Source organism: Perca fluviatilis, chromosome 15 (genome assembly GCF_010015445.1).
Source record: "Perca fluviatilis chromosome 15, GENO_Pfluv_1.0, whole genome shotgun sequence".
NCBI lineage: Eukaryota > Metazoa > Chordata > Actinopteri > Perciformes > Percidae > Perca > Perca fluviatilis.
The window spans coordinates 8779256-8795333 of NC_053126.1; the positions used below are offsets into that span (position 1 = coordinate 8779256).

Consider the following 16078-nt stretch of genomic DNA (forward strand, 5'->3'; position numbering starts at 1 on the left):
CTGCAGCCTCTGTGTTCCGCCTATTGATTTGATCGTCAAAATGTCAATCACTTTCTGGGCGTAATTTATTTTTAGAGTGCCAAAAACCTCAATTGCATTGATCAAATCTTGTTGAAATAACCCTTTATTACTGAGCAAAATGTTAGATTATTTAAGAGTGAAACTGGCTTAAACTTTAAAAAACACATATTGGAAAACGTATCCGGCATGACAGGAAAAGAATGGCAATTGGTCTATCGCAGGGTTTCTCTCACTAACAATTGGCGGAGCATCTGTCAATCAAAATCTAACCGTCGTCCTCGTGTATTTCTGACCAATCATAGGATTTGTTTTTGAGTTGTAGTGGGCGTGCCTAAACGCGTGTACAATCGAACCGCAGGAACTGTCATCTGTAACAAGCTGGACGGCTGCCGTCAGCTAGGAATGCTAGCCTGTGTTTCGATTGGTAATACCAACAACAGGCTTACACTTCAGGTAATTCCTAAACTTTGAATAATGTTATCCATCTAACAAACTGTTTGAGGCTCTGCGTAAATTACTAATTATGTTACAAGCAGGGTTTGCAACGTTATTGCTTGTTTGACTGCAGTAGCGTTGGCTAGCCAACAACAGCAGCCATGCTAGGTACCACGTTATGTATGGAGACAACTCTTGGATGCATGTAATAGTTTATTACGACGAAGTTAACGACAACTGTTAGTATAAATAGCATGCTTATTATTAACTATTAACGTTACCACGTTGCACTTTTAGAGTAATGTCAACCTTCTAGTATTATACTAAACCAGTGGTTAGACTACTCACTAGGACAGGGTCAATAATATAACTGTGAAATCAGTGTTATGCTGTAAGATTTTAGATTAACATTAAGATACGGTGAAACGATATTTTGACGTTGAGTATAGATTAAATTATAGTTACATTCATATTTTAACATTACAATGACTTGAAGTTGTAAGATACCAAGGAGCGCAAATAAACTTTACTAGTTTAGGGCTCTCAGTTTTAGATAAGTTATACTTTGTGGCTGATGGGATCTGGGATTTAGCGTTTCGATTACACACAATTTAAGGCTGTGAGGGAATGTAGAAAGGGGTCCCTCGTCATTTTCATACTCAAGCTATCATGTACAATTCACCTTTTTTGTTTGTTGTGTGTAGCTTTCTCTTGCTGTCATCCCTCTGCGCTGCCACACTCCTGATTGTTCAAAAATAAATAGATTAGTGGATAACAATTATAACAATCGAGCAAACATAATATTATAAATTCTATCATGTTTACACATTATAACACTGTTTTAAAAATGTAATACTTCAGGTCTTAATGTGCGCCGGGCACTTACAGCCTGGTTATGGCTTTGATGTATAAGTATTTGTATGAGGCGATAATGTTATAGCTGTGCAAATAGAGTGTATTGTCACAAAGCCTTACAATTGCAGGATGTATATGAAATACATTGTTTTGCAAACCTCATTTCTAAAGGCGATGGTGACGTAGTGACAACCAAAGTCCACTTGCATACAGGTTAATAAAACTATCTTATCAATTCAGATGAGCTCAACTGACATATGCTACAATACTTTCTAATTCACTGCATGCAGTAAAGATATATCTTATTTGCCTGTGGTTTTATAGTTGTATTTCTTGTTGCAAAGAATCATTGAGTAATGTTGTTGCTGATAGAAAACAGTTGAACTGCGCAGAGAGTTCAGCTCAGTCGAATCAGGAGCAAGAAGAGGGCAGAAAGCGGAGAGAACGGTCTCGGTTTTATTATGCTCAATTTGATCAGTATTTGCCAATCTAACCGGTCGGACTGATGGTGAAGAGAAAGAAGACGTCGCCTACTAGCGAAGAACACGAAAATGGGTAAAACTATGTTTGAAATAAACACTTTATTTAGAGGTCGAATGCACCGAGGGGTTTCGTTGTCGTTTCTGCAGGGCGCTAAACTGAAAAGCGCTCGCATTTGAATTTAGTTGAAATTCAGCCTAAAATATTGGCCATTTGAGCCGAAAGACACTTGGTAAAACACCGTTGCCACTTACTCAACTATTTTGGTTGTTGAATATAATTTATCTCAAGACGTTAAATGCATATATTTGGTGTTGTTTTGTCGGGACTGGAGAGGGGATTTGAAACAAACAGCGGCGGCCATGTTGAGAGACAGAGAACGTCGTCTTTAGAAGTTAATTTTGCACGCCGCTTTTCTCCTAATGTGACAAATTTTCCCTAAATGTGTTTTGGCAGCATGACACTGGGCTCCAGGGAGGGGATCGGTGTCGATGGGAGGAGGAATCCGTCCAGAAAGCCCGAGGGTTGCGACGAAGAGGAGAGCGGAGAGCAGGCGAGCGAGGAGCGCAGTACAAAGGGAGACGACGGAGTGGAAATTCTTAATCCATCAACCACGGATCTGAGCCCCGGTTCAGCTCCGGTTCTCCCCGCCTCTCCGCCGAACCAAACCGGGCTTGGCTCAAACCAGCATTCCCAGACCTCAGCGGAGCCCGCCCCTCCGTGTCAAGACCAGCATCATTTTCTCCGATCAAGCGTTCGACCTCCGAGCAAACGCATCCGGAAGGATTCAATCGGCTCGACCATTAATGGGCATGGCGGGGCAAAATCGAAAGGTAAGGAATATGACCAGCTCATAGAAACGTGTGTGCATAGGTGGGATTAGCAGGGGGTCTGCCCTCAGCTGTCACTGTGTATACTGTTATACGGTTACTGTAGTTTGTTTATAAGTGGTGGCTAAACTGATGCTGGTTTTGTTGCTGTTCTCTCTGGGCCACTAGCTGGGTTGTACTCTGGGTAGATTTTTGGCTGCTCCAACCCAAGTTGCAATACCATCATATGGACCATTTCTGTGGAAAGGAGGAGAGTGGCAGACCAGAACTTCAATTTAATTGAGATCTGACTATTTAAAATGTCTTGAAAACGTGCCAATATGGCTTTAAAAACACCGGGGCTGTTATGGCTGTCATTATCAAGTGAGTGTAGACCTCAAGCATGGAAAAGATAGCAGGACCGGAAAGCAGCATTATAAACAGTTGCTCCGCTTTGATTACATTTTTTTAATTTTTTGTCAGCAAATTTTTGTCAGGATCAACAATTTAATTAATCCATTGATTCAAACATTTTGTGTTTTTGTAATTTTTAAATAAAAAAAAATCATTATGTACAATTTATCCATACATGTCACCACAAACAATAGTGCTTATGCAACAACCAACTGAAACGCCTTAGTGTTTCATTTTCATTTTTAGCAATTCTAGCTAGAGATAACCTAAGGCTCTCGGGCTTTACTGACTTTTAAACACAACAAAGGATTTGCCTTTCGATTATTGATCACAAATAATGATAAACACTTAAGATAGATGAGGTGGTGGGGCAGGAGCAACAATGTCCAGTATGTTTGAAACTTACACTGATTCTGTTCATTTGAAAGCCTGATATTAAAGTGATACATCACCAACCAAAAACCTACATCTTCCTTACTCAAGATTTTTTTTCTCACACAGATTTAGTGAGGAATTATTACTTGTTTTAGTGTGTATAATAATGCTTCTCTGTTAATGACAGTATGTCCATTTTTTAATGGCTTTTTACATGAATTAGACTCAGATCAGACAAAACATTTACAGTGTATGAGTTGGTGTGCTCTGACAGGTATGACTGGATTTATTTTGTTGTTAGAAAGAGAGAGGGACTGTGATTTTTTTTCATCAAATTTAGATTGCCCAAGTGTTGACTAGTTGACAGAGGAAGCCCTACTTATTTTGATATGATGCTATATTAGTGCACATCTATTTTGAAAGAGACATATCAAGGTTAGTACGTGTGACCCACACAGATATTTGTATTTGTAAATTAACACCCATTTTGGCTGAAAATCTACATTTGTCTTAAAATAGTGCAGTGCTGCAACAGCAACTGCCTCTGTGCTTGTTAGTGCCTCTGACATTGTGCTTTACGCTGGGGTAAACTCAGCCATAGTAGAGTTGGTTTTGGACCTATGTACTGTAGACCTGGCCGTAGGGACGGATTGCTTTTCCTGTCTCCTTGCCAGACCTGAACCACAGAAGGGGAAGCTCTGCAGGTTGTGGGCAGTGTATTGGCAGTGGTTGGCTTTCTGTGCATGCATTTTAACATCTCCCAAACTACTGACTACAATTGTATTTTTCTTTCCATGCCATACAAAACAACCAAGGCAGTCAACTAAAACATTTGGCTCAATCCTTTTTCATTCTGATATTAAATTTGTGTTTTTTCACTGAATGTTTCTTGACTGATGCATTTGTGGGCTCTGTGTAACACAGGGGTAGAGAATGGCTCGTCCTCTCAGGGGACAGTGGGACAGTCAGGGCCTGTGTCAGGCTCCACGGGGGGAGTGTCGAAGGCCTCCAAGGGCCAAGGGTCTGCTGAGAAGGAGGAGCAATCTGGTAACCAGAAGAGGGCCCGTCGGCAGTGGGAATCTTGGAGCACAGAGGACAAAAACAGCTTTTTTGAGGGGCTCTACGAGGTAAAGGGTAGAACCAAATAGTTTCAAAATGGGCACTAGTGTATGTGGCACAAAGTGTTGGCATTTATCTTTGACATCTTATACTCACCTCTAACTACTCTGGTTTCCAGCATGGGAAGGATTTTGAGGCTATCCAGAACAACATTGCAATGAAGTATAAGAAAAGAGGCAAGCCAGCCAACATGGTGAAGAACAAGGAGCAGGTTCGCCACTTTTACTACCGGACCTGGCACAAGATCTCTAAACACATTGACTTTGCCAATGGTGAGCTGTCGGGTTGGAGGGTAGAACAGTATTTATTTCTTAGAGTTGGAGCTCCACATATAACTTTTTCGTTTCTTTTTCAAAATATTATCGTACAACTTATACCACTCGTCTTGTCTTACTTATCCTTTTATGTCCCTTAGAAATGTCAGTAAAGTTAACATGGCAGTCGTATGTGTTTGAGAGCTGAAAGGGGCTTTTGTTTATACTATACACATTCATTTTGTCTGATATATATATATATAAACCTCTCCAGATAAGCTTGAGCGCCTCTTCTTCGCTACAAAAAAAACCTCTGTCACTGTTGTGTTATCTTTATTTCTTTATTTAGCATAAACATGTCTCCTGCCGTGCTAGTTACAGCACTGTTGTGACTTGTGTCACCTTTCCTTCTCAGTGTACTCCAGAGTGCTGAAGAAATCCTCTCAAGAACTGTACGGCCTTATCTGCTATGCCGAGCTCCGCAAAAAAGTTGGAGGGCGTAAGTGAGGCTGCACATGTGTTTGAATGCATGTCTTTTTGAAGTTGTTTTGTGTGTAAGTGTTTTTCTGCTGTTTCTTGGGGACACAAGGGATGTGATTAAACGCTGCACCCTCCCAGTCATGGGGGACAGCGGCTCCTGAGGGATGATGTGGTAAACAGCTCTGTGTTTTGTCTTTGACAGTAATGGATGATAAGAATGTGGCAAAGCTGAATGAACTAATCCAGCAAGGGTAAGTTGGTAGTAAAATTGAAAAAAAAAAACACATTGCCCACTCATACTGTTTTTAATTACTGGTATTGTGTTTACATACACACATCTGGGATTGTCAAGTATGCAGTTTGGGGTTTTAAGTGCTATATCACAACACATACACGCTTTAACCCTCAGTATGAGGTGATGAGAACATGCCAAAAGCAAGAAATTTGCATTAGAAGCAGGAAACCTATACTTAAAGGAGTTTTTCTTTTAAAACATTGTATGATATGGTATAGTATAATATTACTGCATTGCATTATTGTTTTGTCAAATGTTTTTGGTGTTTTGTTTACTACTAGTATGTTCAGCTTATTCTGTGATGTGTAGTATGTGATCCAGAAAAGTGGTCCCTAACATTGAATATGCTGTTCTGTCTGTTTGACCAGAGCCACCACCGTGCGCTCCAAAGGGAGGAACTTGCGGATCAAAGCACCCATGTGCCGAGCACTGAAGAAACTTTGTGATCCAGATGGTGAGCGTGCGATGCACAGACCTCCAACACATACATAAAAAGTAAACAAACATCAGGGCTGAAAATACAAACCATGGCAATGGTGAGGCACAGGGTTTGTAGGGGCGGTGTTGAGACTATAACTATGGCAGCGCGTGTGGGCTCGTGGCGTTTCCTTGGTAACTCTGTGGGAGCAAAGTGAGGAGCAGGATGGAGATGACTGGTCTGATCGACTGGCATCTGCCCCTCTGTTCAATAACAGCCACCCACCAACCTTAGATAAAACATTTTATTTATTCAAGGATGGAAAATTAGATGGAGTCAGTGTTTATTTTCAGTGCTGTATCAGTGTTTTGCAAAAATCTTGGCAAAAGGCATTGTACCTGTATGTTCTGTTTCCTCTTCAGTACTACTGAGTTTGGCTACTGTCTTTTTGTAGCCTGGTAATCCAGTGTTTCCCCCACATAGACTAATTTGTGGCGTACGTTTCGTTATATATATTTTTTATGCTATTTAAAACACGCAGCGTACACACACACACACACACACCCACACAACACAGCCCCTCCCCTCTGTGCACACCGCGTCTGTCTCCATAAAAATGAGATCATCCCTGGAAGCGTGGAAGCATGGCCTATTTGGTGCAGAGAAGACGAAATCAGTAGCGGAGTGGCAATCGGGAGAGTCAGGACTTTTCCCGGTGGGCTGGTAGTGTTTCAATACAAACGGGTAACATAAGATACTACGGGTGAAATAAGCTAACTTTGCTAAGTCTTTTAGCAAAGTTACTTCCTTTTCTCAATTTGGCCGGCTGTGGCATAAGTTAGCTTGGCAGTTCCAATGCGCTCCTTGCATTGGGCTAGTGTGGATCGTGTTGCTGTGCTGTGTGTTGTTCATTCATTCACCGGACCATCCGTTGCAAGAGCGCATACTCTTTTTCTCAATTCAACACAATTGTACTGTCATGTAGTACTTCTGTAGCTCTTTAGGTTCAGTATTTTGTTGTGCAGTTGTATAATTTTTTTGTGACTTCATACTCTTACAAAATCCCTCTGACTAGGTGCCTGCTCTCACTTTTCAAAAACACACAACCTTTTCTCCTGAGAGAATTTTTTGGTGTTTCTCAATTCAGTCTCACTGTGTCTTTGTGTCCCTGTAGGAGTGAGTGACGAGGAGGACCAGAAGCCGGTGCGTCTACCCCTGAAGGTGGCAGTGGAGCTCCAACCACGCAGTAACCAGTCCTGGGCCCGCGTTCAGAGTCTAGCCCACAACCCTCGCCTCAGGTTAGACTTGCCTGTTAACTAATGGCTGAGGAGTTAATTACCAACAAACACTTTCAAAAGCTTACCATATGACATCACAAGAATTTCTTAATATTTAGCTTGAAAGCAGACATTTGAAGTTATTTCATCACCAGAATCAGTTTGCAGCCATATCCTAATTCCCCTGTTGGCGTCTTCAGAATGCTCTGACACCACACACTTGAGTTGGATAGTTTTTAATAATGTAAGAAAATACAAATTCACAAACAACCACTTTTGCCATTGTTTTCAGGGTCAATTTTCCAACAGCACAGCTCAATAATGCAATGCCTTTTGGCAAATGAATGCCAGTCCATATTTTGTTCGCAACTGAAACACTGCAAGACTATAACATAGCATTGCCAAAAAAAACTATTAAACGTATGTGTGCTTTGGAAAATGGTCAGCAAAAGTCTTAACTATATATGTATAGTATATTGTTAGTTGCCAGGATCAATGGCTAAAGTTAATGTGTATTAGTGTGTTTAGAATGAGACCTAAAAGTGCTATACATGTTAGGAGCATACAAACTAAAGCCCAATGCTGGTCTGCACCATGTTACCACAGCAACTATCTATTTTTGTGTCTTCTCCAACCCAGGATGGTGGTGGAGCTCCACAGGAAAGTCTCCAGCCTCATTGAGTATCTGAAACAGAAGTGGGCGTACCATGACCAGCGGATTGTATCCTTTAAAACAGCATATGATTTGCAACTTTGTAGAGTATTGATTGGATTTCAGTTTAAGTGCAGTAGCACAGAGTGTGAGAGCGCTGATACAAAGTCGTCATGTGACAGTGGAGCAGTGAACTTTTAAGATTTTTCTTACAAAGTTTTCTGCAGCTCAGGGCGTCTTTTTGAATTGGAAAAAAGTTCAGCTTTTCGGAAAAAAACGCCCTGTTGGGGGTAACTTGCTTTGTTTTATCTAACGTTAGCACCGCTCCACATAGCGCTCTAGGATACTGTAGCAGTAGCTGTTGTTATAGCAACAAAAGATGCTCTCGGCTGCTTTTTGGAACCAAAATGCTGCCAGCTTTTTTTTTTTTTTTTAAACTACAAAAGCGCCCTAGTCAACTTTTCTTGTCAAAAAAGTGTGATCATGGCCTAATTTAAAAGTAGTTTTTTTACATCACCCTTTCATACAGTAATGTTATATATAGCCAGCTGCAAATAACACACTACAATATGTTGCACAATACAATATATTTATTATCTTTGGTCCGTGATATTGCACTTCAGCTGTAAAGATTTGTGCACTGTAAACATGCCTATTTCTGTCAGTTATGTCTGAGTCCTTGACACTGACGTTTCAGCTTAAGAGTCTTATGGAGAGGGAGGCTCTGGAGGGTGGCCAGTCCAACACAGCGTCTCCCAGCAAATCCCAGCAGGATGAGCTCTTTCTTTTCCCCGCCGAAAGCAGTACTTTGACCACACTTCCTGGTGTGGCACGTGTCGTTCACTCCAAGGCCTCCTGCACTGTACACTGGCTAGAAAGTGGCAAGAACCGGCCTAATGCCAAGGAACTCCCAGCTGCTCAGATTCTGGGTATTCACACAGCTCCACCACTTCGGACTAGCACTAAATCTGGACGGGGAGGCACAGCTGCTGCTGGAGGTGCTGGCTCTTCAGTGACTGTATTGGGTGATAGTAGACGAACTGAGCCCCTTAATCCTGAGCCTTCACAAGACTGTTCTACAAAGGTAGAGGAGAAGAGACCTCAGTCTGTTTCTGTCCCTGCCTCCTCACAACAGACTGTGGCTCCTAGGGAAGAGGGAATTGGGATAGGGCCCTTTGAAGGGGGAACAACCGGTAGTGGTGTGGAGGCCAGTAGTGGTTTAGCAGTGACCAAAAGCATGGACAACTTGTGTAGTGGTACAGAAAGCTCATCTGAGCAGTGCAAAGAGGAGCTGAACACCATCACCTCTTCCCCAGAGGGCAACCAGACTCCCCCAGCCAAACCTTCAGTGACTGGCTCAGAGGAGGGAATGTTGCAGGGATCTGCACCAGCAGCCAAAGAACGAGCTGTTGAGCAGATCAGAGGGGAGGGCTGGAGCGCCCGTGACGCAGAGAACGTCACCCTGGCTGAGCTCTACCTGATGTTTGGGAAGCCTGGCAAACTGCAGCTGGAGTATGAGTGGCAGCCCATTGCAGCTCCTTTCAACAACCAAGAAAACGGACAAGCCTCGTCACAGCTCAAGCCCAACAGGACACACCGCGTTTTGCGCTGCCTGCTCAAGCTGGTTGCCACCGAGGTCAATCCTAAACCTTTGGTAGGGATTAACCGTTTCTCGCAATGTTATTGCTGGTTGCCAGATACCCATTTTATCTTTTTATTTATGAACACAACTTCTGAATGTCATGATTATTTGTGCAGACTTGTTACAAATTAGAAGTTTAACATTTAAACTTGTGCAAACATTTTTTAATTCATTTGCGCATCCCATGAGAATGCAGGGGTGCATATTCCTGGATGTGGATTCATAAAATTGCATTGCTAAGTGAATTAATCCACAACAAAAGGTTCAACACGCGTAAACGTAATGTTGTATTTGTACAATGTTGGCTGAAAGTTAGCACTGGGAATGCAATGTGAATTATTTTGTGGCACGTTGTAAACTCTAGTTAAAGCATTACATGTAAATGAGCAGATGGTGTCAACAATGTGTCTTCTTCTCCAGGCTCCAGAGCTGTGCTCCACAGCTACATCACCACTTAAGACCCATCAAGAGGAGCAAAACCAGGCCCTCACACCTCCAGGGAAGGGTCCCATAGCAGGTGTTCGCAGCCCCAGCTTTGGCCGGCAGCAGGGGTCTATCCGAGGGGCCCGGTTACACCTGCCAAATGCTGGAGTCTCAGGTATTTGCGGGTCTCTCTCACATACTCTAAAGCCTCTACTACAGGCACTAAATGTGCATTCAATTCAGTGTAGCTGAATCCCATAAAGATTGTAGCCACGGTTTTCAGCACAGTAGCGACTCTGTTTTTGCATTAATTTGAAATCAATAAGCTGTCAAAGAATGGTTATGATGCTTTATGATGAATCATATCTACTCCCAATTTAGCTGTATTTGTTGACCCATGTAAGTCTGCCGATATTACTGATGTGTTTATCAATTTTGCTTGACAATGAGAAGTTATTATGTAGTGCAACTCCTTCCTGCTTCATAGGGGATTGTTTGAATACTTATTTTGTGTACTGTACTTGTGCGCTGTGTGTGTGTGCAAAGAATCTCTGGATGCTGTTCAATGGCTTTATACATTATTCTCAAATAATTGTCCCTCCTCACACGTACTTTACGTATCTTACGTGTTCCTCCCCTCTGCAGGTGGACGCAACCTGCCCCGCTCTCTGCTGGGGTCGACGGCGGGCAGCGACGGAGAAAGCGGTGTGTTTGCAGTACCCACCACACTGCCCCCCAACAGCTCACGGCACAACAGAATGTTTTCCCCCAATAAGGAAGCTGAGCTAGCCCTCAAACAGCAGCTCGACTCTATCAGTGTAAGACGGTGCAGTGCGTTCTTTTTTTACACCAGTTGTACAAAGACTAAATTGGTACACCGTCCACAGGAATATGCACAAATGTTAATATGTATTTTTGGTTCTTTTACAGCAGTCAGATCTTTTTTCAAGACAGAGAAAACCTCGAAACCGACAACTTCGGAAACCACTTGTAGTTCAGGTAAGAGAAGAACGGAAGGGTGTTTTATCTATTCGGGAGTATCGCAGTGAACACCAACACGCCTCTGTTGCTTTGTACAGTAGTATAAACTGTCCTTTTGTAATGCCCTGAACACAAATGCTGCCCATTATAGGGCTGCGATAAAGAGACATCACAGTTAAGACTTGAGCCTGTAACGTACAAACTCCACAGTCCACATAGTCGGCTACGGTGGGGTTTGGATCGGGTTAAATGCTAACTTATGGGGTTAGGGAATTGGTTGAATACTTGTACTGTAAATGTATATAGGGCTTCTTTGGGCTATGCTAATAAACTGCATTTAGTTCAGTTGCTTCTGTGTCATCCACAGCGAACACTCCTACCCCGAACTACAGGAGATACTCCTCAGCATGTCTGCTCCTTCTCTATCCTCTCCAACTCCTCTGCCACAGGTACTCTTCAGACAACAGGGTTCTACAGTACAACTTGTTGTGAGCATAATATAGAAATGTTTTAGATTGTACTTTTCCCCACTCCCTATAGTGTAATGTAAAACCGTTACCTTTTACGCTACGTCATCTTTACGTCCTTGAAAGTAGGTCCTTGAATAGGCTCATTTATGTGTAACACTCATACACTCGGCTAATGTGCTCTTTGTACATAATTAAATGTAATTTCTCTTTTTCAACAACAGCCCTGGTAATCTCTCGCTCTCTAACTTCCTGTTTCTTCCCTCAGGAACTGGATCTTTCCGGCCAATCCACACTCGCCTGGCTCCTTCCTCCCGCCCCCTCCTGTCCAAAGCTTCCACTGCAGCGTCTAGCTCTGCAGCGGCCAGCCAGCTCTCAAGTATGTACAGCTTTCATTATTTCATCTATTTTTCTGTTTGATTCAAATTTGTTCTTTTTTTTCTAGATGCAGTATAATTGACATCATACTGTTGAAGTTTGAGTATTAGTTAAACCACTTCTTGTCATTCTTTATCCTCCAGTCACTGACAAAACAACAACAGTAGCACTTATAAACATGCTTTTTTTTAATTAATTTTTTTAACATGTGTCCTTCACTAACTGGGCTCAACAAAACAGGAAGCAACGAAATTAAACCACTTAGAGAGTTCTACATTTTGAAAACTAAAGTAACTCTACATTACCAGTCAGTTGGCTGATTTACATTTAGTATACCTTTTGTTCGGCCATCTTGTAGAGTCGTAAGCCATTTTTGTTTTTAAATATGAACTCCAGACTCTGTCCGAGGAATCAGGTCCATGTAGCACACAACATTTGATTTAGACGAGTGGTGGCGCTGGGTAGAGCTTGAAGCAGACAGGACATAATGCAGATTACAGTGTCACGGAGCCGTTCGTAATTTAGCCATAAACAACCGATTCTCTTGCGGTTTGTTGAATTTGTCTGAAGAATCACCCTCCTTCTTCAGCCTTGGATGTTTGTTTCTTCCGGTTTTGCGCGAGCAGCATGAAACTTCCTCAACACACGCCCACTCGCTTGCTGTGCACATTCGACGCAATCTCCAGAAGGAGATTACACAGATGTTGTACTAGATGGTTCTACTCCTACATGATCTCTGACAGTCAATATGGTTTTAAACACAGAGTTTTTGTGCAGGAGTAAAATAACAAAAAGAACACTCTTCCAGCTACTCTCTCCAAGAGGAGCAACTTGCTTTTTTCATGCTTTTCAATTTTTTATTTTGTATGTTGTTAATTGTTGAAGTTAAACATATTTGGTCCATCTCCACATGCTCAGTTAGTGTTAATACTTATCAGGTGTGTGCTGATCCCTTGTGTTTCCAAACTGTTATTCCTCTTTCAGGTGCCATTGACCTGGCAGCGAAGTCTGCAGGTATCATCCCTGGCAGTCCCTGTCGGGAGCTAAATTCTCCCGCTGTTGATAACCGTACCCTGCTCGCCACCACACCCATTGTTGATGCTGAACCAGACTCTCAACTCCTCCAGCACAATGTCCCAGAGGTCAGCAGCACACACTCACCTACACAAACTGGGAGCTTTGCTTCACTTGGTGTCTACACTATACCTTCTTCTTCTTCTTCGGTTTTTATGTCTCCTCAACTCCACATTAATGCTAAATGGCTATTCAGTATCTCAGTAGTTATTTGTAAATTAGCAAAACTAGTTTCTGCTTACATACCACTGGATCAAATAGGTTAATGAGTGATGGATTCAGTGGTTATCATGCCCGGTCACTCAACACCACATCAATGCTGGTTGAACTTGGGACTGAATATTTGCGGTTCAACGTGAATGCAGTTCACATCTTGGTAGAGTATACAGTAGAACCTACAAGGCTGCGGCATTTAAAGGGGAACTATGCAGTTTTTTTAGCTTAATTAACCTTAACTGAACTGCTTCGCAGTCATTGGAATGGTTATGACTTTTTTCGAGTTGAATGGTGGTCGTCTTGCTTCACCTTAGCGCCTGTGAGCGGAAAAATCACCCTTGCAACTTTCGGCTGGCGAGCCACCGGCCTAAGCATCAGGAAGCATCGCGTGATATCAGGTCTCATGATGTAACAAATTGCTTCACGGCACCACACACATACGTCCATTCAGGAAGCGGCTAACAAGGTAGCAATGGAGTTTTTCACACTATCATCATGGCTGAGCCGGCAAAAAAGAAGCAGAAAGCTTGGAAAGCATTATCAGAGGAACAGAGAAAGAGGAAACGGCAGACTGACCGAGCGAGGAGTCAGACACAAGTAGACATAGGAGCCAAATATCTATTCTGAAGCTGTAGGGGGAGCTCTATAGAGAAACCTGCAAGCAAAAAGAGAAATGGCCAAAACTGCATAGCGCCCGCATAGCATGATGAAAAAGAACTACTTTACTGTGAGGGTGAAGTAGGACTCCATTGAGAAAGGCCACAGTAAAGTACTGCTTGTGCGTACGAAACAATTGTTTGGTACCCACAACATGGACAAGTCATGTTTTTTTGTTTTTTTCTGCAAATTTCCTGTCCTTCTGTCTTTGCCTGGCCAGCTGGGTAGAAAACATGTTGTTGCTCTGAAATCTCATCTGTGGGGGGAAATAAAACCATAGAAAATCTAGCAAAGCAGCCCCAATTAAGTGTTCAACTTGTTCTTTTCACAGAATGGTCAGCCTCCAGCGTCTCCTGAAGTGATCGGTGGTGGGGACTCTCTCCTCTCTCCACCCAGCGTAGCCTCGCTCCTGGACATCTCTCTCCCTGGCCCCCCCGAAGAGGCTCTAGCCCCCGGAGAACCTCAGACACACATCAGTGACTCCATCATCGAGCTCGCCATCAACTCTGCCCACTATGGTGAGTGTGTGTTTCTATCCCACAGTGGGGTAGATTTCTTTCTTTAAAAATGACAAATTGCAGTTTGTACTTGTAAATGTTTATACTGGAGTGCAGTTTGCTAATTGAGATGAAAAGTGACAGGTCAGAAAAGTTCAATCCACACCAACAGGATTTGGTTGGGTGTTCTCCTGAGAGGTTGTGTTGCGTGTAAGACCGTTTGAAATATGATGACAGGCAACAAACTAAACTTCTGAGATGTCAGGCTTATTGAACATTGTGTGTATAATCTAATGGCTGTTTGCCTGTTCTGCTGCAGGCGAGGAGGCCGCTCTCTCTCCAGCCAAGCTGAGCAACAATGACGGCTCCAAACTGTTGGCCTCGTCTCCGTCAGTCAGCCCGTCCAGAGGCTGGATCCCTTCGCCCAGCCATGACCCCCAGTGGTACCCCAGCGACTCATCTGACTCCACACTGGGATGCCTCCTGTGTAAGTCTATTTCTCTCTTAAATAAATATACACATACTATTACAGATCTTTGTTGTAGCTCTACTGAACTCTACTGTGTGCTTCCTATCCAAAGAGTTGATGCTAGAAATGAACGTTAAAGCCTGAGCAGACTGTTGAATTGAAAATTTAAAATCTACAGCCTGCCGGTCTCTGCTCCCTTTGTGTCCAAGACCTCTGTGCCTTCAAACTTTCATTCTCTTGTTAGTGCACAATAACACTGACATAGCTGTAGACTTCCTCTTGCAGCGATGTCCCATAAAGACTACTTTCTCTTCATGTGTGCCGTCCCCTTTATTCACGGTCTGTCTCTTTTCCTTACAGCCAGCATGGTCTCTCCTGATAAGGGCAAGCGGAACACCCTAACCCCCTCTGGTCCCTCCAGCGGCACAGCTTTGCTTGGTCCTAGCCTCCTGGACTGCAACTCCCATGATTCCTTTCAGTCCCGTGGCATTCCTGATGTGGCAGAAGTAAGTTGATCCCTTTCTCATTAAGGGATATGTAAGTAGAAAGAATGTTGGTATACAGTCTTCTAAACATAGCAATTTTGCAATTTTTTGTCAGTCTAAAAATTGGCTTCCTTGTGAATAGTTTAAAATGTTGTTAAATACACTTGTTGAATTTTTATGTCGAGAGTTAGAGATTGATACCACTCGCATGTAAATATGAAGCTACAGTCGGCTTAGCTCGGCATAAATACTGGAAACGGATGAAACTGCTCGCATGGCTCTGTCCAAAAAAAGGCATTTTCATATTTTTTCAGTTGTCATTACTGTTGTACATTGAAAGCTCTTTGGTTGTGCTCACAGATGGACTCTCAGCTTGCGTGTATGATGAGTGAGAGCAGCGTGGACTACATCGCTCGCTTCAATGACCTGGCTCAGGAGCTGGCTGTGACAGAGCCCTCCATCCCACCACCCTGAGGAAGAGGACCTGGCTCCAACGGCCATCTGAAGGATACGACTTTGCTTGGTCTAGACTGTCAGGTCTACTTTGGAGAAAAGACGGCTGTAGAGTAAAGGCCCCCCACCCCCCGAAGGCCACCCTGCCCTGTTTGTAAAAGTGCAATAATGAGAGTGAACCTTTGACCATTGTTCAAAGTAAGTTTGAAACTTGTTGCTTTCACTGAACTCTTCTTTAAGTTGAAATGCCCTTTAAAAACCAACACTTCAGAAAAACAAATGCGTTTACAAAACACAACCTCATGTACAGGAAAATACTATGCCATATCTGAACAAAATATTTTCGCTGATCTTTTATGTCTCTTCCTGCTCTTTGTGTGTTGGTCTGTCTTCTACTCTCTCAGATTTAACCCCACAAAATGTGTAAATCCACCAAAATGTGCAGTTTAGAT

The 16078-nt window shown here is 42.8% G+C and overlaps 1 protein-coding gene across 3 annotated transcripts; it reads left to right on the forward strand.

The window, feature by feature from the left end:
- The first annotated feature begins 360 nt into the window (after window positions 1-360).
- On the forward strand, window positions 361-15746 carry cramp1 (cramped chromatin regulator homolog 1). Of its 3 annotated transcripts, none has more exons than XM_039824548.1 (20): window positions 361-474; window positions 2248-2624; window positions 4314-4516; window positions 4627-4780; window positions 5178-5261; window positions 5445-5493; window positions 5906-5991; window positions 7130-7253; window positions 7872-7953; window positions 8582-9538; window positions 9947-10124; window positions 10595-10767; window positions 10880-10948; window positions 11298-11379; window positions 11666-11776; window positions 12760-12917; window positions 14054-14240; window positions 14539-14706; window positions 15049-15194; window positions 15534-15746. In XM_039824548.1, the coding sequence occupies exons 2-20, from the start codon at window positions 2249-2251 to the stop codon at window positions 15645-15647; spliced, it is 3501 nt and encodes a 1166-aa protein (XP_039680482.1). In that variant the 5' UTR covers window positions 361-474; window position 2248; the 3' UTR covers window positions 15648-15746. The 3 variants fall into 3 exon arrangements, with proteins under 3 accessions (XP_039680482.1, XP_039680480.1, XP_039680481.1); XM_039824546.1 differs by lacking the exon at window positions 361-474 and adding an exon at window positions 1693-1866; XM_039824547.1 differs by lacking the exon at window positions 361-474 and adding an exon at window positions 1693-1866 and having other exon boundaries at window positions 10883-10948.
- Window positions 15747-16078: the final 332 nt, after the last annotated feature.